Here is a 24930-nt window from a genome sequence, read left to right as displayed (position 1 = left end):
CCTGGATCAATTCCTCCTGCCTTAAGGAGATACTCCACTGAATTTGATTAGTACATACTGTGTACTACGTATATACTGTGTTTGCTTTTATAAATTACTTAGGCCAACACTCGGTCCAGGTTGTCCTTGTAAATGAAAATGTAAATATTTAGTATACTTTCAGTTACATCAGTGTTCATTTTGATGCATGTTTGCAGACAGCTTTATCTGGTGAGACAGATGTTCTATTATTTGTAAAATTTAAGTTAAGCAATGTTACCATTTCATTTAATTCCAGTTTAGCACAAGTTTTTCCTTTGTATACAAATCTCCACGAGAACATTTAACACATTTCATTATTTAGAAATGTAAACATTTATTTAAAAGTAGGTGGCAAGTTAAAGGAATACTTGCCTGAAATCATAAAATATAATCAAGTTCCTTTTACACAGTTAATTTTTTTCCTATAATTTACTTTCATCGAAAGTATATTATCTTTGTTTACATGCTAGAAGCAATTTAGCAACATAAAATATATTAGCTATAGTATGTTCAAAAGAATGAGAAATGTAAATTCAGAGATGAGACCATCATTTTTTGCAGTTTTAAAAAAATGCTGATCCCGTTGCAATATACACTAATTATCCAGGTTTTACATTTTAGGGCTGAAACCCTGAGGAGCCTGCTGGTGACTGTTTAGCACTGAGCAGGTTCAGTGTGCATGCGCTTCCAGAGTTAAAAGCTAAAGCAGACTGAGAAACAAACAAAAAACCAACATCTTTGAATTTTTGAGTTTTTACTTGTAATCATAGGCTTTCCCAAATTGTTCGAAGATTTATACCTTAGCTATTTTACCAGAAAAATGATTTATGCTAGTATCGTCACTTTTTAAGAAGTTGGAAAATATAATTTTTTCTTTTTTGAAATTACTAAGCTCTGTTGCTACAGCTGATCCTTCTTCAGTTCCAGAGGCTTCTTCTGGTGTCTGTAGCTCTTGACAGTGGTACTTCACTTTAAGTGGTTTGCCAGGGTACCAGACCAAGTGAATACGACAGGGAATTATTTCCTAGGAAATAAGAGTTATAAAATACTATAATCTGCAAAAACTTATGGTGAAAACAATTCTACATACAATTTTATGTTTTACCTGTGTCGATAATTCATGAAGTAGAACAGTATAATCAAAATCAATTGTATCATCATTAGTTTTCTAGAGGGAGAAAAAAGAGTTAGTGTAATAAATATGGTGGTATTTAGTGTGATAACTATACAGTACATTCTTGTTTTGAATGGGTGCCTTGTGTCTCCTACTGCCTTTTAGATTTCAGCCTCAGGGTTTTTGGTAGTATTTTGCTTCAAGATATGGAAGTCAGGGATCCTCATTTTTGTCTTGTCACTGAGTTATGTGAAAGTCTGGTTGAATGTCTTATCACTTTTTTGATGGAGACTGAAGTCTGTGGGAAAAGGGAGATTTTATTTAACAACCTTAATGATCTCGATACTGTATATGCACCTCAAGGTGATATATTAGCCCTGATATGACAGGCAACAAGACAAGGGGAGGGGCAACCAGTAATTCCAGAAGGCCTACTATGGGTCGGGTTCTGTGCTAGGCACCTTCTACATGTTTTCATCTAATTCTCCTTTACGATCTGTGTATTATGAGCCTGGTTTTACAGGAGAGGTAATATGAGGTTACAGCTAGGAAGTGACAAATGGGAATTCCAACCCAGATCTACTGACTCCAACATCCACATTCTTCATATATACCAACATGAAGCTATACCACAGTGTTTCTAAAACCAGCGCATTGGATATTTTTCAGTAGGCAGGCAGTTGTCTTCACCTCTTTTATTCACATCGTTTCCATACATTTTACTAGTGACTAAACCAACTCTGTATTTTCTTTTTGACATTTCCTCTCCCCTGCCTTTTTTTTTTTTTTTTTGCAAGAGTGCTTATCTGTTCACTAGTAAAAATGGAAGAAAGAATATTTTTTAAAAATACCTTAATTTGGATTATAATTTTAGTCTTTTCCTACTATAACTGAGTACTCCATTTTTCTAAGAGAAAGAATGAGTTACTTAAAAAACAATTTGTTTCTTTTCTCTTTCCACCTATTCCCCCTGTTGTCTACTTCCTACTAAGCTCTTTAGAAATGGAATCATAACCTTTACCTTCCCTTTTACCAGACACTCCCTGCATGGCAAGCTTATGTATGTGCTCACTTCAAAGCTCGAGAGCTGGAACTCTCTCCCACCAGGAGAAGGCCTCAAGAGACAACAGTCAATTTACAATCTCAGGCCCACGAGGGAACTCTGTCCAAGTATCTTGAGATAATGGCCATTTTATAATCTAGCTCTGCCCACAATGGCACCAGCTCTAGCACCTGGTAGGTAAGTCACCCAAGAGAGTCACACAGACCCTGCAACTGCTCCCTCCCTCCCCTGCATGCCATTTATGCCAGCTCCCCCTCTAAAAGCCCTTGTTTTTTGTCCCAAAAGGGAAACAGTACCTTAAAGGCAGGAGCCTATACTTCTTCCCCTAAGCTAGCTTTGGAATAAAGTCACCGTCTTTATACCAGACCTCACTCTTGTGAATTGGATTCTGCAAGCAGCAAGTGACTACACTTGCATTTTAGTTACATTACCAGGTTTGTATTAAGACTACTAAAGAATACAAAAAAGCAAACCCCCCCCCCCCCCCCCCCCCCCCCCCCCGAAAAAGTTTTGTCTCCCCTTTGCCTACATTGATGGAGATTTTTACAAGCCATGGAATTTCCAGTAGGTGAGAAAGTCTGGAGGGAAGATACAGGAGAGGGCCTGGATTAATCAGAAATCAACTGCATTTTCTATGGTTTTCTTGGCAGTACTCAGTAAGTTTCCCTCCTGTCTCACAGTGTACCCACAAATGTTCAAAGCAAACATCTGAGGCACAAGCTGCAAAGTCAGAGAATTCATGAGAGAAAATTCAGTGTTTCTTTCATAAGGGAACAGTTACTGGAGGTTCCAGTGATCAGTCTGGCATTGTTGCTTTGAAGGTGTGTTTAACCTTGTTAGACCTTCATTTGGTGGCTGTCTTGACCTTGGAAGGAAATGGTTATCTATCCCAAGATGTCCCACACCAGCTGAATATTTGTCTCAGAATTTCGTGCTGTCTGCACTATTTTTTAAGTCTTGACTGTTTACCATGTATTTTTATAATTTAAAAATTGGTTTTAGGCTGGACATGGGGGCTCACGCCTGTAATCCCAGCACTTTGGGAGGGCAAAATGGGAGGATCATTTGAGCCCAGGAGTTTGAGACCAGCCTGGGCAATATAGTGAGACCTCATCTCTATTAAAATAATAATAATTATATATATATATATATATATATATTGGTTTTACTTATACACTTAAAATGTTTTATTGAGAACAATGCCTTATTCTGCTTTTGAAAATGGCATTTCGGAAGGAAATCATGGCAGTCTCCAGTGAGGCAAAAAAGAGGCAGAGCTTAAAATAAATGTTAGGATTCCTGCCCCATTTGACAGACTATTTTGGTAAAAGTACAAGAAGAGTGTTACCCATTTTTAAATACAAAAATGTGAGTCGTGATAATGCTGGTAAAACCCTATATCATTTGATTGAGAACTTCCTCAATAAAGTTATTGAAACATCCCCTTACATTATGTTTTTATAGATTCCTTCTCCTTTAGGGGGAACCACCTTTAAACCAAACCAAAAGCACAGCTTCTTAAAAAACTGCAGAAGAGGACATTGTACATCCCAGCCTGGCAAAGGATGCCAAGATCGGACTGCCCTCCCATGTCAAGCTCTGCCAAGAAGTCGTTATTTTTAATATTATTCAGAAATTATCTTTTTGGCTTCAATTCAGATCATCACAAGTGCCACATCTTGTGGCCCAAATGGATGATTTGTTGTTACATTTCCTGGTACCTCAGCACTTAATCTTGTTGCAGACAGACTGGAAGTGTTTTGTTTGTTCCCTTTTACTTGGTCATGACCCAGCCCACCCCTTGCCCCTCCACCCTGCTTCCCCCAAAAGGGAGCAAAGGATCTCTAACAGAACCAGGGTGGTTTTAGTAGGAAGAATTAGGCTTAAGTTAGTAATAGAAGTTATCAAAAGTAGATTTCAGCATAATAGATAAGGTAGATAGGATGGTTTCTATATGTAGCTTTGGCTAATGGAGACTTCTACGTAATGTGAAGATGAGCTGACTGATAGTGATGTGCTGCAGGTTAGATAGTTTGGGGTGCTTACAAATCTGGTACTGATTGATAAGAGTTAGAGCAATACTCAGCTTGACTTTTCTCAGTTCATGTTAAAGGCTAAAGGTATGGGCTTATCCATTGTTTTCCCTAGCCAGCAAATATCCCTTGTTCTTGGCACATTCCTCATAGTATTGGGAATGACATCTATTCTTCAGTTCTAAAGAAAGCATCGTGCCAGTAAGATGGGTCTTACTTTATGTTTGCATTTCAGTCCCTTTGTGTTTTTTTTTTGCACTCTTCCCTCAAGCCTTGTTCATGTGGGGCTGTGAGTTTATAAGCTTGTACTTCGTTACACATTGATTAAAAGGTGAAATTAGCCCTGAGTATCAAGATAGTAATTCCCACCCAGAAAGTTTTTGGAAAAATTATCATCTTTATACTTTTTTTGAGCTACCTTGGGCCAAGAGCACCTCCAGTCACTTCCTGCCTCCGTGCCATACTGGCTTTCTCAGCCCTAGTGTCCTGTTACTAGTCTCTCAGAACAGTATTTAGACCTTCTGCTCATAGTGTCTTTTAAAAAATCATTGCTTGTTGCTTGTGTTGCTGCTTTTGGTGAAGGGTTACAGGGGACCTTAGTGGCCACTCAGTGGCAGAATTTGAAAATCTTTGTGCATATGTGCATACTTTTCTTTAAGAGAACTCTAAGCTGAAATGCATATCAACCTTGAAACCAAATATCCTAATTGCTCCAGGGATTTAAATTTGTGTTAGTTTCACTTCAATCCTTTGTGAGTCCTCATTTAATAGGCCCTAAGAGAGAAACGATTTGCCTTGGGTGACCCAGCAAGTCAGCTGCATATTCAGCTATTATTTATCTAACACCCAGACATCACAGGGGGAAAAAAGAAAATCTAAAACTCTAACTCAATGAGCATTCTCCCTCTGCATTTCTGTTTTTGTTTGTTTTGTTTTGTTTTGTTTTTGAGACAGAATCCTGCTCTGTCACCCAGGCTGGAGTGTACTGGCACAATCTCAGCTCACTGCAATCCCTGCCTCCCGGGTTCAAGCAATTCTCCTGCCTCAGCCTCCCAAGTAGCTGGGGCTACAGGTGCCCGCCACCACACCCGGCTAATTTTTGTATTTTTAGTAGAGACAGGGTTTCACCGTGTTAGCCAGGGTGGTCTCCATCTCCTGACCTCATGATCTGCCTGCCTCGGCCTCCCACAGTGCTGGGATTACAGGCGTGAGCCACTGCACCCAGCCTGCATTTCTGCTTTTTAACTGTCTAGTTACACATGTGTCCTCACTCTCCTACTTGCAGTTTGGTTGAGGGATATTAGTGGACAGATGATGGACATGAAAGACTGGTTAAAATGGGAGAGAAATACACCTGCTATTTTTTGTACCCTAGTATGTCCTAGTGGTAAAAATGTGTCATATGCAACTGCAAAAGAAAGGGAAACATGTTATCTCAATGTGTTGCTCTATTCCTATTAAGTTTTCCTCTCGCATTTACTACAATTAGTTCTGTATTATCTTGACACCATTTTCTATGCTTAAAACAACGTCTTCCCCCTAACTTTAAAATCAGGTACAGTAAAAGCCTCTTGTTGAGGGTGTGGTTATCTTGGTAGATAAGAGTGTGTCAGAAATAGATAGAAACTTCCGTAGCAAAAGATAGAAACTTATCTAGCAAAAGAACTGGTACTGTATCTTGACTTGTTATGTGGCAACAATCAATTAGATGGTAATTTCTATTTAAAAGCATTCTATATGGGAAAAGACATGTTCATTTTGATAAGTAAAGACAAAATCTAGGTTTCTAGTTGATGTGTGTTGTACGTGTGGTCTTTGGAAAGCAAACCAAACTTTATTATTGGCATTAAAAATGATGACTTAATGCTGGGTAAATCCTGTACTCAGAAGATATTCACTGATGATCCATCATGGGTGAACCTATGAACAAAACAAATTTTTTAAATTGGGGCTTATGATTAGTTCAGCTTGCCTCTCTGATACTCCCAACACCTTCGCTCTTGTCCTGCTCTCAGCTGATTACTTTGCCTCCTTTTTCACTGAGAAGACAGAAGCAGTTAGAATAGAGCTTCCACAAGATCCCACTTTGATATTTGCCCTCCTAGACTGGGCCACTGTTTCCTGCTTTCCCTCTAGGTTAACTCTCCATGTTTCTAATATCATGTGGATTAATCACATCCTCTCTTGCCTACTCAAAGATAGTAACTCTAACTTTTCCCTTTCTTTCATACAATTCCTACTTTGCCTCTCTCTGCTGGACTTTTCCTCATCAACATATAAACATGCTGTTACGTCTCCCAACCAAAAAAAATACAAAGAAAAAACCCTTTCAGCCCTGTGCCCACCCATTGTCCAGCTATAGTCCTCTTCCTTCCTTTTACTCTCCTTTATTATAGCTAAATTTCTTGAAAGGATGGAATGTCCACTTCCTCTCCTCCCATCCTTTCCTGAACCTACCCCAGTCAGGCTTTTGTCTCCACTATGCCAGTGAGAGGGCTTTTGATAAGCTCTCCATTCGTTGACTTCCAGTTGCTCAGTGAAATGGGCAGTTCTCATCTTACTTGAGTCTCCAGCAGCATTTAATACTACCAGCCAGTCCTCATCCTTGAAATACTTTCTTTTCCCGTATCTCCAACTGCTTAAGTCAGAAGTGTTCCATGATCCAATCCTTTACATAACTTACCTTCTTTGTCTACACTCATTACCTGTGATCTCATCCAGTCTTGTGGCTTTAAATACTATATGGTGACAACTACAGCTGAGACCTCTCCTGTGAACTTTAGACTCTTCTGTCCAGATGATTATATAGATTCTCTGGTTATAGAATTGAGAATGCCCCAAATCAAGATAATTCTCCCTCAATTCTGTTCCTCCTCTAAGCTTCCCCAATCGGTAAATGAAAACTCTGTCCTTCCAGTCAGTTACGCCAAAATCCTAACAGTCATCCTTAATTCCTCTCATTTCTGATATCTATATCCGACCCATGAGCAAATACTGTCAATCTGCCGGAATCCAAACATCTCTCTAGCCTCACTGCCACCACCCTGGTCCAAGCCACCGCCAGGCCTTGCCTAGAATATTGCAATACTTTTTTTTCTTTTTTTTTTTGAGACAGAGTCTTGCTCTATAGCCCAGGCTGGAGTGCAGTGGTGCGATCTTGGCTCACTGCAACCTCCGCCTCCCTGGCTTAAGTGATTATCCTGCCTCAGCCTCCTGAGTAGCTGGGATTACAGGCACCCGCCACCAAGCCCGCCTCATTTTTCTATTTTGAGTAGAGATGGGGTTTCACTGTGTTGGCCAGGCTAGTCTTGAACTCCTGACCTCAAATAATCCTCCCGCCTTGGCCTCCCAAAGTGTTGGGATTACAGGTGTGAGCCACTGTACCTGGCCGAATATTGCAATACTTCACTGGTCTTTCTGTTTCTTCCTTTATCTCCCTGTTGTCTGTTCTTAACATAGCAGCCATAATGATCCTATTGTAAGTCAGATCGTGTCACTCCTCTGGTAAAAACCCTCTAATGGGTAAAAGAGTGAAAGACAAGACTCTTTGAATGGTCTGCAAGGTCTTACATGAACTGATGCTGTCCACTTGCCCCCCTCCATTTGATCTGTCTCCTGGCATGCTCCCCTCATTACTCAGTTCCGGCCACACCAGCCTCACTGCTATTTCTCCTGCTCTCAGCTAATGACTTTGCCTCCTGTTTCATTGAGAAGACAGAGCAGTTAGAATACAACTTCCACAAACTCCCACCTTGATATCCGTCTGCCCTTTTACCAGTATCTGCACCGCTGTTTCCCTCCAGGTGAACCCTCTGTGTTCCTGGGATCATCTGGATTGATCATATCCTTTCCTGCTTACTCAAAGACGTGAATCTTGCAGCCTCAGCTCCTTCCGCCTGACATTCTCTTTCCTTACGGGAGCAGGGCTCAGCTCACCCTCACTTCCCTTTGGCCTCTACTCCAAAGTCACCTCTGCTCAAATTAGCCTTACTTCAGACAAGTAGTAATTCTATCAATACCCTGCATTCCCTGTTCCCTACCTCATTTTTTGGTTTTTCTTTACTTAGAGACAGCATCTCACTCTATTGCCCAGGATGGAGTACAGTAGCGCAATCATAGCTTATTGCAACCTCCAACTCCTGGATCAAGCAATTTTCCCAACTCTGTGTCCTGAGTAGCTGGGACTACAAGCATGTGCCACTACATCTGGCTAATTTTTATTTTCTTTGCAGAGATGGGGCCTTGCTGTGCTGCCCAGGCTAGTCTCAAACTCCTGACCTCAAATGATCCTTCCACTTTGGCTACTTAATTTTTTTTCATAGCATTTACCATCATATGATACATATTTATTTATTAGTTCACTGTCTCTTCTCTCACTAGAATTAATCTCAGTGAGGGCAGCAACGTTGTGTCTTTGTTTGCAACTGTATCCCCAGCCCCTGAAACAATACTTGGCCCATTGCATGAACTCAAATATTTATTGAAATGAATGTGATTAAAACTCTTGATATGAAATTAGAAATTCACATGAATTCAGTCTAAGGAGACTGCGTTGATTGTAACTCTTGCGGCATAATTTTCAGGTTTTTCTTACCCACTGCCTCACACTAGTGAGCTGTGCCAAGTAGTAGTGTGAAACCTGTGTTGTCATTTCCCACATCACATAAGAGCTTCCAAGGAAAGCCAAATCCCAGATGGGTCTCAGAGAGGGATCAATATGTCCATGATTATCTGAAAGAGACAAAAAAAGCACATTTGTATTAATGCATTTTTGAGACAAAATCTCAGAAATTGCAGAAATGAAATAGGGTTTAAACTTAGTCATACCAATCATCTCTCTCACAGCAAGACCTTGAGCCAGATACGTGATTTGTTTGTATCTGTTTCTATGTTAGTATGTAGATTTATATTCTTCAACTTGCCAAACTGAGTAAATCTATTATAAATCAATGGCCATTTGCTGTACTGTATACATGCAAAAATAAGAGCTACGGAGCCTACATTCTATCAAGCCTATGTCCACAAAGTATCTTGGACCCATCTTGTCTTCTCCGAACCCACTGCTACCACCCTTCAGGCCTGGGCTGCTTCTGCCTGAGACCATGGCCACAGTCTGCTACCAAATCTCTCAGATTTCAGTCTTCTCCTTCCAACTGTCTCGCACGTAGCAGCTAAAGTGACTTTTGCATAATCATTACTGAATACTCAAAGATGACATTCAATTTAACTTAGTCTTGTTAGTTAAGAAGCTTTTTTTTTTTAAGAGATAGGGTCTTGCTCTGTTGCACAGGCTAGAATGCAGTGCCACAGTTATACTTCACAGTAGCCTTGAATTCCTGGGCTCAAGTGATCCTCCTGCCATGGCCTCCCAAAGTGTTGAGATTACAGGTGAGGGCCACTGTGCTGGCCAAGAAGGATTTTTAGTTAGGTTGAAAAATCTATCACTGATATTCACTGATACAAACCTTACCTTCTGATTTAGGTCTGCAGTCAGTGTGATGGTGGTCTTTGCTTCCTAGTCTACCAAAATATCTTTGTGCTTCTCTGGTCATTGGCTTTAAAGCTAATCAACGTGTTGGCAGCATCTCTGTCACTCTTGTTTAACACATGAAGAGATCAGGTGGATTTTTTCTGTGGCATTGTTTTCGGACCTAAAATCTTTTAAATTTGGCAAACATCTTTCTTAAAACTTACACAATATTAGACACTGTGAGAGGTTAGGGATACAGTGACTAATAAATTACTGTTTGTGACTTTTAGGAGCTCAAATTTTATGAGATGACTGTTCATGAACCATCGTTTTATGTAGTTTTGCAGGAATACTATATTAAGGCCTAATAATAGCACAATACATGAGGAATACTAACAAGCTTATTAGGAAACTAATCCTTCTGGGTAAAGTAATCCTTAGCATAAATTCTCTTCTGTATTGGTAGAACTTGGCTGGTTTATACCCAGAGGTAATTCAGACAGCATTCATTGATTTCTTGGGATCTGTGAAGGATACCAAGATGGGGCCCCACCCTCCACATGTTGACATGGTGGGGTTATAGTTGATACATTCCTTAAGAAAGGGAGGATCAGAAAGCTGAGGGACAGCAGGGAAGGGACAGGTTTCTTTGGGCTGGAGAGGGCTGGGGGAAACTTCACAGAGATGAGATTTTGGCTGGGCCTTGAATTGCTGTCATGTGTGTGGGGTCTGAATGAGAAAGCAAGCATGTGAAGGTAGGAAGGCACCAGGCAGGGGCAGCCTCAGTGGTCTTGATAGAATATACAGTATGCTGGCAGCAGATTTTGAAAGGCCTTGTTTGCAGAGATGCCAGAGTGGGTATGAACTGCAATTGAGTGGTAAGTGTGGAAGATGGCTTTGACTCCCGGGTGCGGTGGTTTCAGGGAGAAGAAGCCCAGGCATGAAGGATGGTGACAGTGGATTTGGAGATGACAAGATTAGTCCAAAATACTTTGTGAATGCAGGCTTGATAGGAAATGGCAAGTTATTAAATGTTAGGAGATTAGTTGATAACGACCAAAGTTTCTGGATAACTCTAGGAGAATAGTAATACCATTAAATAAATGTAGGACAGAAAGTGGGAACGTTTTGGGTGAAAACAAGTTGAGTTTGTTATTAGTTGTATTAAATACAGTGTCAAGAAAGTCATGACGGTGGATGATGTAAAGTGCTACAGATAGGCCAGGCATGGTGGCTCACGCCTGTAATCCCAGCACTTTGGGAGGCTGAGGTGGATGGATCACCTGAGGTCAGGAGTTGGAGACCAGCCTCGTGAACAACAACATGGTGAAACCCCATCTCTATTAAAAATATAAAAATTAGCTGGGCATGGTGGCACACACCTGTAATCTCAGATACTTGGGAGGCTGAAGCAGGAGAATCGCTTGAACCCAGGAGACAGAGGTTGCAGTGAACCAAGATTGCGCCACCACACACTGGACAGAGGGAGACTCTGTCTCAAAAAAAAAAAGTTCTACAGATAAATCAAGAAGGATAAGAAGCAAGATCTGGTTAGGGTTTTTGGTGATCTGGGTGATCCCTTTATGTACATAGGGTAGGAGCCAAATAGGAAGAATTTGAGGATGTGGCAATGTGTATAGAATCTACTTTTGAAAAGTAGACAGAATAAAGAAAAAGAGGGGGTGATGGGTCAATGAAGAAACTGGTCAACAAAACTCTGATCTTGACGATCTTTGTAGGACAAGAGGAGGAACTGGTTGATGAAGGTTCTAAAGGTGGGAAGGATATTGATGGGGCAAAATTATGAAAGAACCAGAGAAACTAGAACCAAGGGTATAAATAAAAGGAGTCTTAGAATTCAAGAGAGGGTTGGGGAAGATGTAGCAACTTTGTGAGGTGGGAAGAAATGAAAGAATCAAATGTCTCAATCTCAGTAAAGCAGGAGGCAACACTATCTCTTGAAAGTGCATGAGGCCGGGGTGTGGGCCTTGACAAAATGGAAAAGCTTCAACACAGCTGTCTTGTGGAGTGCAGTAAGATGTTAGAAATAAATAGCAGCATTGAGGGCTCAGCACTTGGAGAAACCTTTTAGGAGAAAATACCTGTTGAGAATAAAGCAAAAGGTATTTGTTGCCCTTCATTGTCATCATATAACCTTTATGTGACATACAAGTTTTTTGGTTCCATAATGCTTTCCTGTTAATATCGAAGTGCCTTCAAACTTGGAACTAAGGACTTTTCAGTACTCTTCACTGGCTTTTCTGTATAATTTATTTAACCTGGTAATGTCATTTTTTCGTGTCACCATACGATAAGTAATCAATAGGGAACTGTGACTATTTTTACAGATGTTATTGTAGAAAGCTTGTTTCGGACTTCTACTTCCTGACAAGAATATCAGCATTTCACAAATGAATTTGTTTTTCCTCACTGCTATGAGCAGCTGAACCATTAGAACTTCAGAACATTATGTAATACAAGACTCTGAATTCAACATCTTGGATATAAACTTTTTTGCTTATTTTGCTGTTAAGAGGTTTCCCATCATTCCTGTCTTCATTGACTGAAAACTTCCTTGATCCAACTCATCATCACATGTTCTATCTTATGGTGCTGCTGTGAGTTCAGATTTGTGAAATCAAAACCCATGACCCTAGAAGATAAATCAATTATACTAAATACTGTGAATAGTCAGAACATTTGAAAGGATAAGTGCTGGCAACACTGCTGTAGAATCACTTCGGCAGACACAACTTTAGCTGGTTATTCCTAGGTCTTCAGTCTTGCCCTCTGTATGTAGTATACTTGGATTCATCACTAGGAAGTTTGCAAATTCATTAGAAGTGAAACTTTTACTCATAAAAAGCAGACAACTCAAGGGGGGAAAAAATGTGGAGCAAGGATATTCCAAAATGGATTAGATCTTCTCACTTATCCATTGTACTACAACAGTCCAATGCCTTGGATCAATTAAATACTGAATAGGAATCTGCTGAGATTTTTTTTTTTTTTTTTTTTAAATTTGAGACGCAGTCTTGCTCTGTCGCCCAGGCTGGAGTGCAGTGGTGCAATCTCGGCTCACTGTAACCTCTGCCTCCCGGGTTCAAGCGAGTTCTGCCTCAGCCTCCCAAGTAGCTGGGACTACAGGTGCATGCCACCACGCCTGGCTAATTTTTTGTGTTTTTAGTAGAGACGGGGTTTCACCGTGTTAGCCAGGATGGTCTCAATCTCCTGACCTCGTGATCCGCCCGCCTCAGCCTCCCAAAGTGCTGGGATTACAGGTGTGAGCCACCATGCCCGGCCCCCCTGAGATTTGAACTTGGGAAAATTTACCTTATCTAAAACCAAACCTTTTTGGTTTTAAGTAATTTTACATACACAGACAAGCTATAGATAGCACCATTAAATGTCTCTGCCGAATTTACTATGACAGCAAAACTTACAAGTTTTTTGATGAAAAGTTGCCCTCTATTAAAAAGTTTTTTGAAGTTTCACAGTAGCTACATTAAGTTAGATTATTATAGAATGGCTCCTATGGATATACAGGACTTATTAACCAAACATAATTCAGTTAACCTGCGCTGTTAAAGAGTGTCTAAAATCTCATGATCCTGTGGCAAATATTCAAAGAAAAGATCCAATACAATTTCTAAAATTTGTGTTTGAAGGAGTATAGATAAGCCCTATTTTCCCAACTAAATGAAAACAATCCCTAAATAAGTATAGATTTGTAAGTATCAGTCATCAGCTCATTTATTTCAAGCAATACTAAATATAAACAAATTCTGCTACAACATGAGATTTTAATTGCTCCCCTTGATTCCTAAGCACAGGATTTGATCCGAGTTGTCAGATAACTATCATGTGAGAATCACTCAGGGTTCAGAATTTTAGAAATGCAAGAAGCAGTATTCCACTTGGAGGTTTTTAAGGACATTTCATCTCAGTAAATCGATGGGGAGCAGAGACATTCAGGAATGGAGACTGCAGAGCCTCCAGTGTTGACATGGGTTTGCCACAGAATCTGGGTAAATGAGTGAACTGTGGGAGAGGGTGGGGTGATGAGTGCTGCTGCGGTCAGACATTAAGCTTAATACCCAAGAGCAAGGCCAGAGATGACTTCTGTGGTTTTGAAAATTGGATTTGCCAGTAAATGTGCTGAGTCTCAACTGCTGCCCTCACATTCTGGTGAGGGCAGGAACAAATGAGCTCTGCTTCAGTTCAGCTGAGTCACTTCAGAGGGCAGGGCTCCTTTGTTAGAGACAGCACCACTGCCCATTAACTACTGACCTGAAATGAGATAAACATGACTCCCCTGCAGCATCCCAGAGAGCGCTCACCCGGCCCTAGGGCACAAGGCTGTGATGAGCAGAGTGGAGGCTCTGGAGGCTGTCGTCTAAAGTTTCCAAAGCCACTGCCAAGAACAGAGATGTCACCTCAGCTCCTGGACTCAACCCGGAAAACAGCACCCCTATATGCATATCCTGTTTCAGAATCCTGGACCTCTTACCAGGGGGTTCAGTTCTTACTGTGCCCCTCATTCTGGGATGGAAAATGAGGAGTTTTTTTTTTTTTTTTTTTTTGAGGTGGATTTTTGCTCTTGTTGCCCAGGCTGGAGTGCAGTGGCACAGCCTCAGCTCCCTGCAACCTCCACCTCCTGGGTTCAAGGGATTCTCCTGCCTCAGCCTCCTGAGTAGCTGGGATTACAGCTGTGCGCCACCACGCCTGGCTAATTTTTTATATTTTTAGTAGAGTCGGGGTTTCACCATGTTGGTCAAGCTGGCCTCGAACTCCTGACCTCGTGATCTGCCTGCCTTGGCCTCCCAAAGTGCTGGGATTACAGGTGTGAGCCACCATGCCTGACTCGAAAATGAGGAGATTAAAGGGATACGTACTGTTGGTGGAGTTACTGCATTGGACTAGAGATGAAGAACAGAAAGATGATACCTCTGAGTTTTGTTTAAATTATGAGGGATACCACAATCTTCAGTTGAATGAAAGTGCCACTTTAGGGATAAAAACTTAAATGATCTTTCTATTAAAGATTTAGTTATTATATACATTCCTGAATATAGAAATTCCAAATGCTGATTCATACCAGGTATGCTGACTATCTCCAAGGGGTTTTTCAGTTGCTTCATTTGCTTGTAAAGCAGGTAATCCTCCTGTTGTCTTTTCTTTTTCTCGATGAGCCGTGTACAAGTTACGTTGATGGCTGGTCTGGGTTTCTGATTCTTGAAAAACACTCGAGCAGAGCATTTCCCCAAATGTCCCTCACCTTCCTGAAGTAAAGACTTTGGAATTAAACAGGATACTTTCTTATCACCTCCCACTCACCCCAATGCACACAAGCACACACAAGATTGAGAAGAGTTCATTGTACAAAGCAGGCAGGCTCTGGCATCAATAGATGGTAGTGGGTTTTACTTTATAGAAAGTGGTTTTTGTACTCACAGCTGAATACAACAGTCCTTCTCTTTGCTATCATTTAAACTCTTGTCTTCTGATTGTGACTTTATCAAATGATGTTGGGCATATTTCCAAAGAAATATCATCGACATCCATTGAGCACTGCTTGGCTGAAACCTCTAGGGTAGTGGCCACTTTACTCTCTAATGTGGACCAACATAATGCTTAGGTGGACCTCAAAGTTACTAACGATCTAGATGAAGCTGGCTCCTATTTACAAAAATAACAACAACGTCTTCATGCTGCCTTATGAATTAGGTCCTCTTATTCCAGTTTGAAAGATTAAGATGCTGAAGTTTCAGGAGGAACCTACTCCATGTCTCACAGCTAATGAGCCAGGGCTTGACCCCACCTCTGTCTAACACTGAAACTCAGGCTCTCTGTACTAACTTCATCTCTCAATGCCAAGATCTAATCCAGAAGAAATGGGGGCACCGATCATCCACATGGGATTCATTCAACTACCCGAGTAATGTTTATTTGCATTTATGTTTTTTTTTTTTGTTTGTTTGTTTTTGCGATGGAATCCCACCTGGGTGGGAGTGCAATGGCGTGATCTCGGCTTACTGCGACCTCTGCCTCCTGGGTTCACGTGATTCTGCCTCAGCCTCCTGAGTAGCTGGGATTACAGGTGCCCACTACCACGCCTGGCTAATTGTTTGTATTTTTAATAGAGACGGGGTTTCACTATGTTGGTCAGACTGGTCTCGAACTCCTGACCTTGTGATCCTCCCCCCTTGGCCTCCCAAAGTGCTGGGATTACAGGTATGAGCCACTGCTCCCGGCCTTGCATTCATGTTTCAATGTAGATGTTCTGGATATTCTGGGATCTCCCTCACTTATTTTATAATCCAGAAGCATCTGGAGCTTCAACTAGACATCAGATGTATGACTCATTTCTAGCATAGTGGTTCTTCCCCCTTTTAAGGAATTCTCCAGATTCCATAATCAGATAATAAAAGCCAGGGAACCTATTCCCTGAAAAATGCACATATCAACACTGTGCCTAGAATTTGAGGAAGTTCATAGGCCACTAGTCTTGGCCCTACCCAAATCCAACTCTCGTTGGCTGTTTGTGTAGTTGAGGCAATAATCTTCTTTTTACTTTTGTGATTGTTTAAACTGGGTGAAGTCCCAGTGAAAACAACCACCAAAAATAAAAAGAAAAGAGTCCATGAGGAAACAAATTGTAATGAAAATTCTATCTGCATTTGAGCCCAGAAGTCAAGGTTGCCATGAGCCATGATCGTGCCACTTCACTCCAGCCGGGGAGACCGAGCAAGACCCTGTCTCAAAAAGAATAAATAAATAAAAATTAAAAATTAAAAAATTGGATCTGCTTAATAAGCTTATTTCTAAAACTACCTCAAAAAACTAAGAAACACTTTCCGGTGGGCAACTTTTCCTCCTGTGAGTGCTGGTTTTGAGTGAGAGGGAGTTTCAGCACTGCTTTAAGATGTTAATTATTGGTGCAACATAGAAAAACAGTGAAGGAAGCATTCAGGAAGAGGCTTATGAAAGGGCAGAAGGAGGCTAGTACATGGCCTCCTCTGTTTTCGAAGCCATTTCCAGAGAAGAGAAAAGGAACCAGGTACTGCCCCCTTTCATTTTCCTTTCCATTTCCCCCTCAAAACATCTCCATGGAATCAAAGCCGTTGCCGGAGGATAAAAGAACTGCCCTTCACCCCCTGAAATGAAATGTTTCAATTAGCTGGCTGTGCTCTTAAAGCATCTACAGGATCAAATCCAAGGAAGCATATTGTTGGTGAAAATAATCTAGTAATTGTATTCTCTCTAGCTTTAACACTTTCAGTTTGCAACACTAACAATCAAAGACATCTTTCGTATGCTTTAAGGAAATTTTAATTCGTAGGTTAATAAACAAAGTCAGAACATACTGCTGTCATGTTGGAACTTGTTGGAACTTGAGTACTAGTGAGCATTCTTCCAGAAGCATGGGGTTGGGGAGTCATGCCTTCACTCCTGAAACTCTGCCACCCTGGAACACTTTAATCCTGGATGCTGCCTGCTCCAGGCTGCTTCTCAGCACAAGACAAAGAGCCATTTGGGCTGGTCTCCTCTCCGCCCATGCTCTGATTGCCGCCTTTCAGCTTGACCCAGCACAAGGAAGCTCATCTGGCTCTAATTTCTATATGAGTTTTCTCTTTACTCTCTTCTTGAAAACAGGGAAAAGGAAACTTGGCAAAACATGGTCTGCTTGGCCAAAGCTGTAGTGAGGCTAATAACGGCTGGAGCACGTGCTGGTGTTTTACAGAGTGCCTCTGTGTATGTTAGCTCAGGGGGTTGGTCTCACGCTATGCTGGCAAGAAATGTCACCATCTGACAGGAAGAGAGTAAGTTGGCATTTGAGAGTGAGTCATTCTCAGGACTCTGAGGAGCTAGGAGGGATACCAGAGGGAGTGTGAAATTCTCTTTCAGGGGTCCCAAGGAAGAGGAAGGTGATGGCTTATATGGATTGTTTTAAATGCAACCCTGCGTAAGACCATGAAGTTGAAGTAGTTAAATATTGAGCTCTTGCCTAGTTCCGTTCTTTAGTACTTGATAACAAATAGGAACCAAATCAGGAAAAAACAAAACCAAACCTCCAGATCACTATATATTAAGATTCTCACTATTTTACAAAGACAAATTTATAGCAGTTGCTAATAGGATACTTTGCCAATTGTGGCAGGTTACCTCTGGTTTGTAGCGCTCTGTGCTGAAGACCACGTCAACTTTACATCCCTCTTTTGGATTAATCTGGAACACAGAAACTGAATCTTAGTATAGTAGAAGCTCCCTTAAACATCTTCATATCCAGGAATCACACTTTTAGGATAACATGGCACGCAAATGGTAGCTGTAGCATTTATACCTGAATAAAATTGGTGATTGCTTGGAAGAAAGATCTCAAATTTTATTCTGATTGTGCCATTCTGCTTGCTTGTTTGACACCTATTCACAAAGAGGGAGGTTGAGAAAGGGAAATGGTTGCGTTCCGACTGGAGTGACTTTGTGAGAGCAGTTAAAGGAGAAATGAACAGGTGTGTACAGGGAGCTGAAGGGAATTCCTTCATCCCCAACTCCTCAGTGCCTGCTCCACGCCCTGTTCTGGTGCCACACGAGCGAGCAGGACTGACAAGGACTTGCCCTCCTGCCACCCACAGCCCAATGGGGGATGCTGGCAACAAACACGTTTTAACAAGTAATTTAGATGTTTTCAGGGGCTGATGAGTGAAGAAAGAGAGCAGTGGTATAGGAAGGTGCTTGGCATGAGGTGATCTCAAAGAGGAGACCGGCAGGACAGGAAGGAAGCAGCCATGCCAGATGTACAGGAAGAAGGATGCCCGGTACAGGCAGAGGGGACCCACAAGCGCAGGCGTGAGGTGGAACTTCAGTCTGCGACAGGATGAATCACCAACACTGAAGAAGTCTTCCAATGCTATACTCTTTCTTCCCTTTGTAGTTTTTACAGGTAAGCATAGTTTTAAACTTCCGAAATGTTAATGTGTAGCCTTTTAAAACTGTTGAATTGATTCCAATGCATATTTTGGAATATGCATATCTGTGTCATTATGGCAATTTAAACTGTTTAGAAGAAGTTTATGTTATTTGCCATCTTTTTTTTTCAGAGAGCAAAATGATAAATCAGTAAAAGAAATATTTCCTAGAGAGGAAAGGGAACTTGCTGTTTTATAGAGCTGAAGTTACTTCACATAGCATTGATTAAGGTTAGACTCTGGAAACCCCAGTTTCCTTTGAATCTTAGCGTAGCAATGCAATAACCAAAAACATTATTTTATTTTAAATAGACCGGATAGCATCCATTCCTATTATAGATTCTTAAAAAATGCTGGGAAACTGGAGAAGGGAAGGAAAGGATTCCTTGGCAGTTATTTATGTAGGGAATATTTAAACTTGTACATGTATAGATGTTGCTGGGGAGGGGAGGGAATTCCTGAGAGCACTGCACACAGAGCAGTTTGCTGAGGGCTCCTTGTCGGTCTTCAAATGAGTTCGGTTGTAAGCTGAAGCACTGATTTTGGCTTACACCACGCACACACACGAGTCTGTCTATTCACTCATTCACTGTTCACCACCTACTATGCCAGGCCTTGGGGAGATATAAGGAAATATGACATCCAGCCCGGCCTTCCCAGAAACCTACTTCTATCTTGGAAACAGGTTTGTAGTGTAGCTGATCAGTATGGCTGAGCACAGCCTGCGTGAGGGTGCTGAGTTTAGGAGGCTTTCCAGAGTGGGTGAGGCCTAAGCTAACTCTTGGAGGAGCCAGTGTTAGCCAGACAAAGGTGTGGGAGTGGGATGTAGGAGCTGGAATTCCAGGAGGACAGTGAAGCTGGAGAAAAGGTGTCTGGGGAGGTGGGTGCAAGGGCATGGAAAGCCACACTTTCTTGAAGATGACTTGGAACTTGATCCCAAAGTCTGGAAGAGCAACATTAAACATATCCACAGTACACAGGGTGTTGTGAACAGTAGGATATGGCATAAACAGAGCTTATGACAGTGCCTGGGTCAGGGTAAACTTCAATGTCTGTTCACTATTTTTATTATTACTAAAATAAACAGGCATGAGAGAGCAGAAGAACTGGGCTAAACACAAGAGACTGACCCAAGTTCAAGAATAGGGGACATTATATAACATGGTCTCCCATCAAGGTTGCTCCTGAAACACCCAATGAGTAGTGAAAGACTAGACAAGGCATGCATGACAGTGGCTGGACAAGGCTCCCATGACCTCTATCTCAAAGATTCCTCAAGTTCAGCATCTTTAGTACCTGCCAATGTGGGAGGAACACAAGGCTGAGGCTTGCTGCCTCTCACGCTCCCAGCCACATGGGCACCTGCAAACAACTAACACTCAGAAGGCAACACTTCTGCTTGCCAGTGGGTTCTAAGCCTTGAATGGGTTGGTGCACTAGCCCCGCCCCTGCTACGTGCAGCGCAGCACCTGGGAGTCTGCCTGTCCTGTTGAGTTGGGGTACAGCCTCCTGCAGAGGAGTCAGCGACGCCCTCAGGTTTCTAGCTGTGAGGTGGGCAGGGGTGGGCACGGAGGCCATTCATGAGATGAGGAGTAGGAAGCCGAGTTGGGTGGGTTCAATCTCTGGCACATGGGGACATTTGAGATGTCTCAAAAAATGCTGAGGGTTATAGAAGTAGGATCAGCAGAGGTGGTGGTGAAAGCCATGGAATTTGATGCAACCCCCCAGGGAAGATGTGTAGAATAAGAATCCTGAGGAACATCAGCTTTCACATCAGTGATACATTAGGGCATGGTTATATGCTATGCAAAAAGATTCACTAAAGTCTTCCTTATTCTTGATATAATTGTGCATATTTTAAATACAGGACTTAAGATATGATTTGACGCAACAGTGTTCTGGAAACACATGGAGGCAAAGTGAGAAGGGCTTTGAGCTGCTGTGGAGTCTGTGCTTTTAAAGAGTTTCTTTGCTGATTTGATTTCTTTATTTTGTTTTAAGGAGGCACTTTTTAATTTATTTATTTTATTTTATTTTTTTTTTGTGTGTGGAGGCAGAGTCTCGCTCTGTCACCCAGGCTGGAGTGCAAGTGGCACGATCTCGGCTCACTGCAACCTCCGCCTCCTGGGTTCAAGCAGTTCTCCTGCCTCAGCCTGCTGAGTAGCTGGGACTACAGGTGCACACTGCCACACCCGGCTAATTTTTGGTATTTTAGTAGAGACGGGTTTTCACCGTGTTGCTCAGGCTGGTCTCAAACTCCTCAGCTCAGGCAGTCACCTGCCTCGGCCTCCCAAAGTGCTAGGATTATAGGCGTGACTCACTGCACCCAGTGAACAAGGCCTCTTAAAAGTGTCCACATTTCATCCAAAATAAAATTTTTATATTTTTGGTTGTACTTTATCATGTATCAAGACACAGTGCTTTTATCTCTCACAAAGGCCTCTCCCTTCTCCCTTGCTCTGAGTCACAAGCGCCCCGTGCTGCTTTGCTCTGGTGAGATGAGCCGCGCACAGCCACAGGCCTGTGTGTGGGGTGCGTGGGAGCCAGGGCCACCTTCCTCTGGATGCGGTGTCTCACACTTGCTCTCCAGTGGTTTTAGGATTGTGTTGAACTTTGGCTCTCCTTGATTTAAAATGTTCTGTGGTAAAGGGGTCCTTGTTGTTCAACATCACTCCATGATTTCAGCTTCTGCCTTATTCCAAGTACTGTGCTGGGTGCAGGAAAGATAGAGCAAAACAGCAGCTGCTGCTCTCAAGGCAGCCTAGTGGGAGAGGGCCTTAAATAGAGCATTGTAGGATTGATTATTTGATTGTGGCTGACTTAAGAGCTATGAAAGGATAGCTGGAGAATTAATCTAGTCTAGAGATCAGGGAAGCAACATTTGAGCTGAACTCCAAAGATGAAGAAGGAATTGGTCTTGGTTGGGGGAGGAGAGCTGGCAAGGGTCTGAGGAGCGGCCATGGGGCTTCAGGACAGAAAGACTGGAGCTGGAGCTGGGACGTAAGCGGCTGACTGGGTGGCAAGAGCCACACCTGCAGGCCACAGAGAGGATTTTGTCCTGAGAGAAATGGAAAGCCAGGGACTAGAAGGAGGGATTTTGAAAAGATCCCTCTAGCTGGAGTGTGGAGAATGATGCTGGAGTGAAGAGTTGTGCAGAATGAATGCAGAGAGAGTAGGAGGCTGGCTGGGGGGGGCGGGGGAGAGGGGAGAGGTGAGGACAGTGGAAATGGAGAGAATCATATGGTGGACCAAGTATGCCAGGTTGCCCCCCAGCCAGGCTGCAGCAGGCCACCCTCCCACCAGCCATGTGAGAGTAGTCATAAACCATCAAACCCCAAGTCCTATCAGAAAGTAAAAAAGAAGCAGGTAATTCAAGATCAGAAATCATCACTAGAATACAACATTTTACATTAAGACAATTTTGTTTTTTTTTTTTGAGACAGAGTCTCACTCTGTCGCCCAGATTGGAGCACAGTTGTATGATCTCAGCTCACTGCAACCTCCGCCTCCTGGGTTCAAGAGATTCTGCTGCCTCAGCCTCCCAAGTAGCTGGGACTACAGGCACATGCCACCATGCCTGGCTGACTTTTTGTATTTTTAGTAGAGATGGCGTTTCACCGTGTTAGCCAGGATGGTCTTGATCTTCTAACCTCGTGATCCGCCTGCCTCAGCCTCCCAAAGTGCTGGAATTACAGGCTTGAGCCACTGCGCGCAGCCTTAAAACATTTTTAACATTGTGTCATTTAAAAGATGCTTGTGTGTACAGAATAATGCAAGTAGCCCAATAATTGGGCCACTTGCCTGCTACTGTTCTAAGCACCCTACATGTATTAAGTATGCTGACAAAGTTCTGGAGGCCTACTCAAACTCATTAGTAATTGCAGGAACACAGAAATGCAAATTAAATAAGCAATGAGTTAGTACAGTACCATTAGTAGACTGGCACTCAGAAAGTGGACAGGGCCCATTGCTGGGTGGGGTCTGGGCTTTACGACTGCAGTCTGGCATATGCATTCTGGCACACGTGGTCAAATCAAGTTTATGTGTGAATGCCTTATGACCTAGAAATACCACTCTGGACAAGTATCCCAGAGAAATTGTGATGGAGGTCTGTGAAGAAACTGACTCATACAAGGATGTTCACTGAGGCATCATGTGGGGAGGTGAGGCTTTGGAGGCACCCACCTCATAGAGACCTCTGGTCTTGCCCAGGGATGCTCCCTCTGGGACTTACACAACAGGTTGTTACAGCCACATGGTGTAAAGCTAATCCATTCAATTCAAAGCCATGAGAAAAGTAAGTAGACATTTTTGAAACAGCCAAATCTGACATGAGGCAAAGGTGACCAACAATTCTAGCTTTCCTGAGGAAAGGAGGATTCCTGTAATGTAGATTACGGTGATTTCATTCCTTTCCCCCACATACTGCCAGAACTGTCCATCTGTGAAACAGATCAGGAAACTTGAATCCCTCTCTTTAAACACAGCCAAAGGCAGAGCATATTGTTCCAAGATTTTTCAGAAAAGGGCTATTTAATAAGAAAAAGCAAGCAAATGACCATATGACTGTATAACCTGAAGGAATCAATTATTAGCTCTTCACTGAAGGTTTTTTTAAAAATATGTATAAAAGGGGTCTTGTGTACTACAGCCTGGAACTAAATTCTTCATAATCATGGGCCAATAACAACATGGTTTATGTGCTAATCTTTTTTATTTTTATTTTAATTAATTAATTAATTAATTAATTAATTAATTAATTAATTAATTTTGAGACAGAGTCTCACTCTCTCACCCAGGCTGGAGTGCAATGGTGCAATCTTGGCTCACTGCAACCTCCACCTCCCAGGTTCAAGTGATTGTCCTGCCTCAGCCTCCCAAGTAGCTGGGATTACAGGCATTTGCCACCATACCACCATACCCGGCTAATTTTTGTATTTTTAGCAGATACAGGGTTTTACCATGTTGGCCAGGCTGGTCTCAAACTCCTAACCTCAGGTGATCCACCTGCCTCGGCCTCCAAAAGTGCTGGGATTACAGGCATGAGACACTGCACCTGGCCCTTACTTTTTGTATGTTTATTTAACAGGTGATTTTTGGCCCCACTGGTCAGTAGAAGTGGCAGTCCCATTCCCCTCCCCATATACCTTCCACCTCCTGTTCCTGGTAAGCCATAACACCATGTACTCTTTTTTTGTTGTTTTGTTTTGTTTTGTTTTGTTTTTTGAGACGAAGTCTCTGTCACCCAGGCTGGAGTGCAGTGGCGCGATCTCGGCTCACTGCAAGCTCTGCCTCCCAGGTTCATGCCATTCTCCTGCCTCTGCCTCCCGAGTAGCTGGGACTACAGGCACCTGCCACCACGCCCGGCTAATTTTTTGTATTTTTAGTAGAGACAGGGTTTCACTGTGTTAGCCAGGATGGTCTCGATCTCCTGACCTCGTGATCCGCCCGCCTCTGCCTCCCAAAGTGCTGGGATTACAGCCGTGAGCCACTGCGCCCGGCCTCCACCATGTACTCTTCAGGGACTGATCAGCACTTTGATTTTGGTTTGATTTGCAATCAGTTTGGAGGGAAAAAGGCCACTTTCAAAGACGTATTTGAGAGAGTGTACAATGGAATGCCTTCAAAGACCTGAACTCATCACCCTAGATTTTATTTATTTAGTTTTTGGTAAATGTTCCTCAAATCCTTAGCAAATCAATATTAAGCATTCATTCAGTGCTTACATATGAAGCATCCTGCCACCATCGGAGGGAATCATGATTAAGTGTTGTCCTCTTACTATGTGCCTCACCTGACCCAACATGCTACCCATGTACTAACTTATTATTCACTAAAGCCCTTTAGTAGGTATGATTGTCATCACCATTTTAAGGATGAAGAAATGGAGTCACTTGACCAAAGTTATTGGCCAAAGTCACAACACAGGAAGCAGGAAAACCGGCCTGCAGAGCCCCTGTTCTTCCCGAATACTGCACAGAACTGCCCAGAAAAATAAAGCCCAGCAACCTCTCTAAGAAAAGGAAGAATAAAAGTTGGCTGCTGGAATGTGTGTGTGAGAAAGAGAGAGAGTGCAAGCGCGCTGGGATGCTCTTGGACTGTGCTTGTAACCAAGGTCCCTGTGGACAGGAACCACTCCAAACCTTCCTCTGGAAGGGAGACTGCCAGGCATGGTGTGTGTATTAGTGTGCTAGGGCTGCTATAACAAAGTACCACAAACTAGGTGGCTTAAAACTACGGATATTTATTCTCAGACAGTT

At 42.4% G+C, this 24930-nt stretch overlaps 1 protein-coding gene across 2 annotated transcripts in view; it reads right to left on the bottom strand.

Annotated features, from left to right (window-relative positions):
• Nucleotides 1-330: 330 nt before the first annotated feature.
• RARRES1 (retinoic acid receptor responder 1) overlaps nucleotides 331-24930 on the bottom strand; it is a 36512-nt gene continuing 11912 nt past the window's right edge. Inside the window, exons 2-6 of one of the 2 annotated variants that reach the window (XM_023223394.1) lie at nucleotides 17868-17930; nucleotides 14800-14983; nucleotides 8826-8962; nucleotides 1127-1189; nucleotides 331-1045 (exon numbers count right to left, since the gene is read on the bottom strand). In XM_023223394.1, coding sequence (XP_023079162.1) covers nucleotides 815-1045; nucleotides 1127-1189; nucleotides 8826-8962; nucleotides 14800-14983; nucleotides 17868-17930 — 678 coding nt within the window. In that variant the 3' untranslated portion in view covers nucleotides 331-814. The remainder of the gene's footprint in view (nucleotides 1046-1126; nucleotides 1190-8825; nucleotides 8963-14799; nucleotides 14984-17867; nucleotides 17931-24930) is intronic. The other variant, XM_023223395.1, reaches the window with a different exon arrangement.

Source organism: Piliocolobus tephrosceles, chromosome 2, assembly GCF_002776525.5.
Source record: "Piliocolobus tephrosceles isolate RC106 chromosome 2, ASM277652v3, whole genome shotgun sequence".
Classification (NCBI taxonomy): domain Eukaryota; kingdom Metazoa; phylum Chordata; class Mammalia; order Primates; family Cercopithecidae; genus Piliocolobus; species Piliocolobus tephrosceles.
Note: the sequence above shows the minus strand (reverse complement) of the source record. Positions and strands in the feature narration are given on the sequence as shown.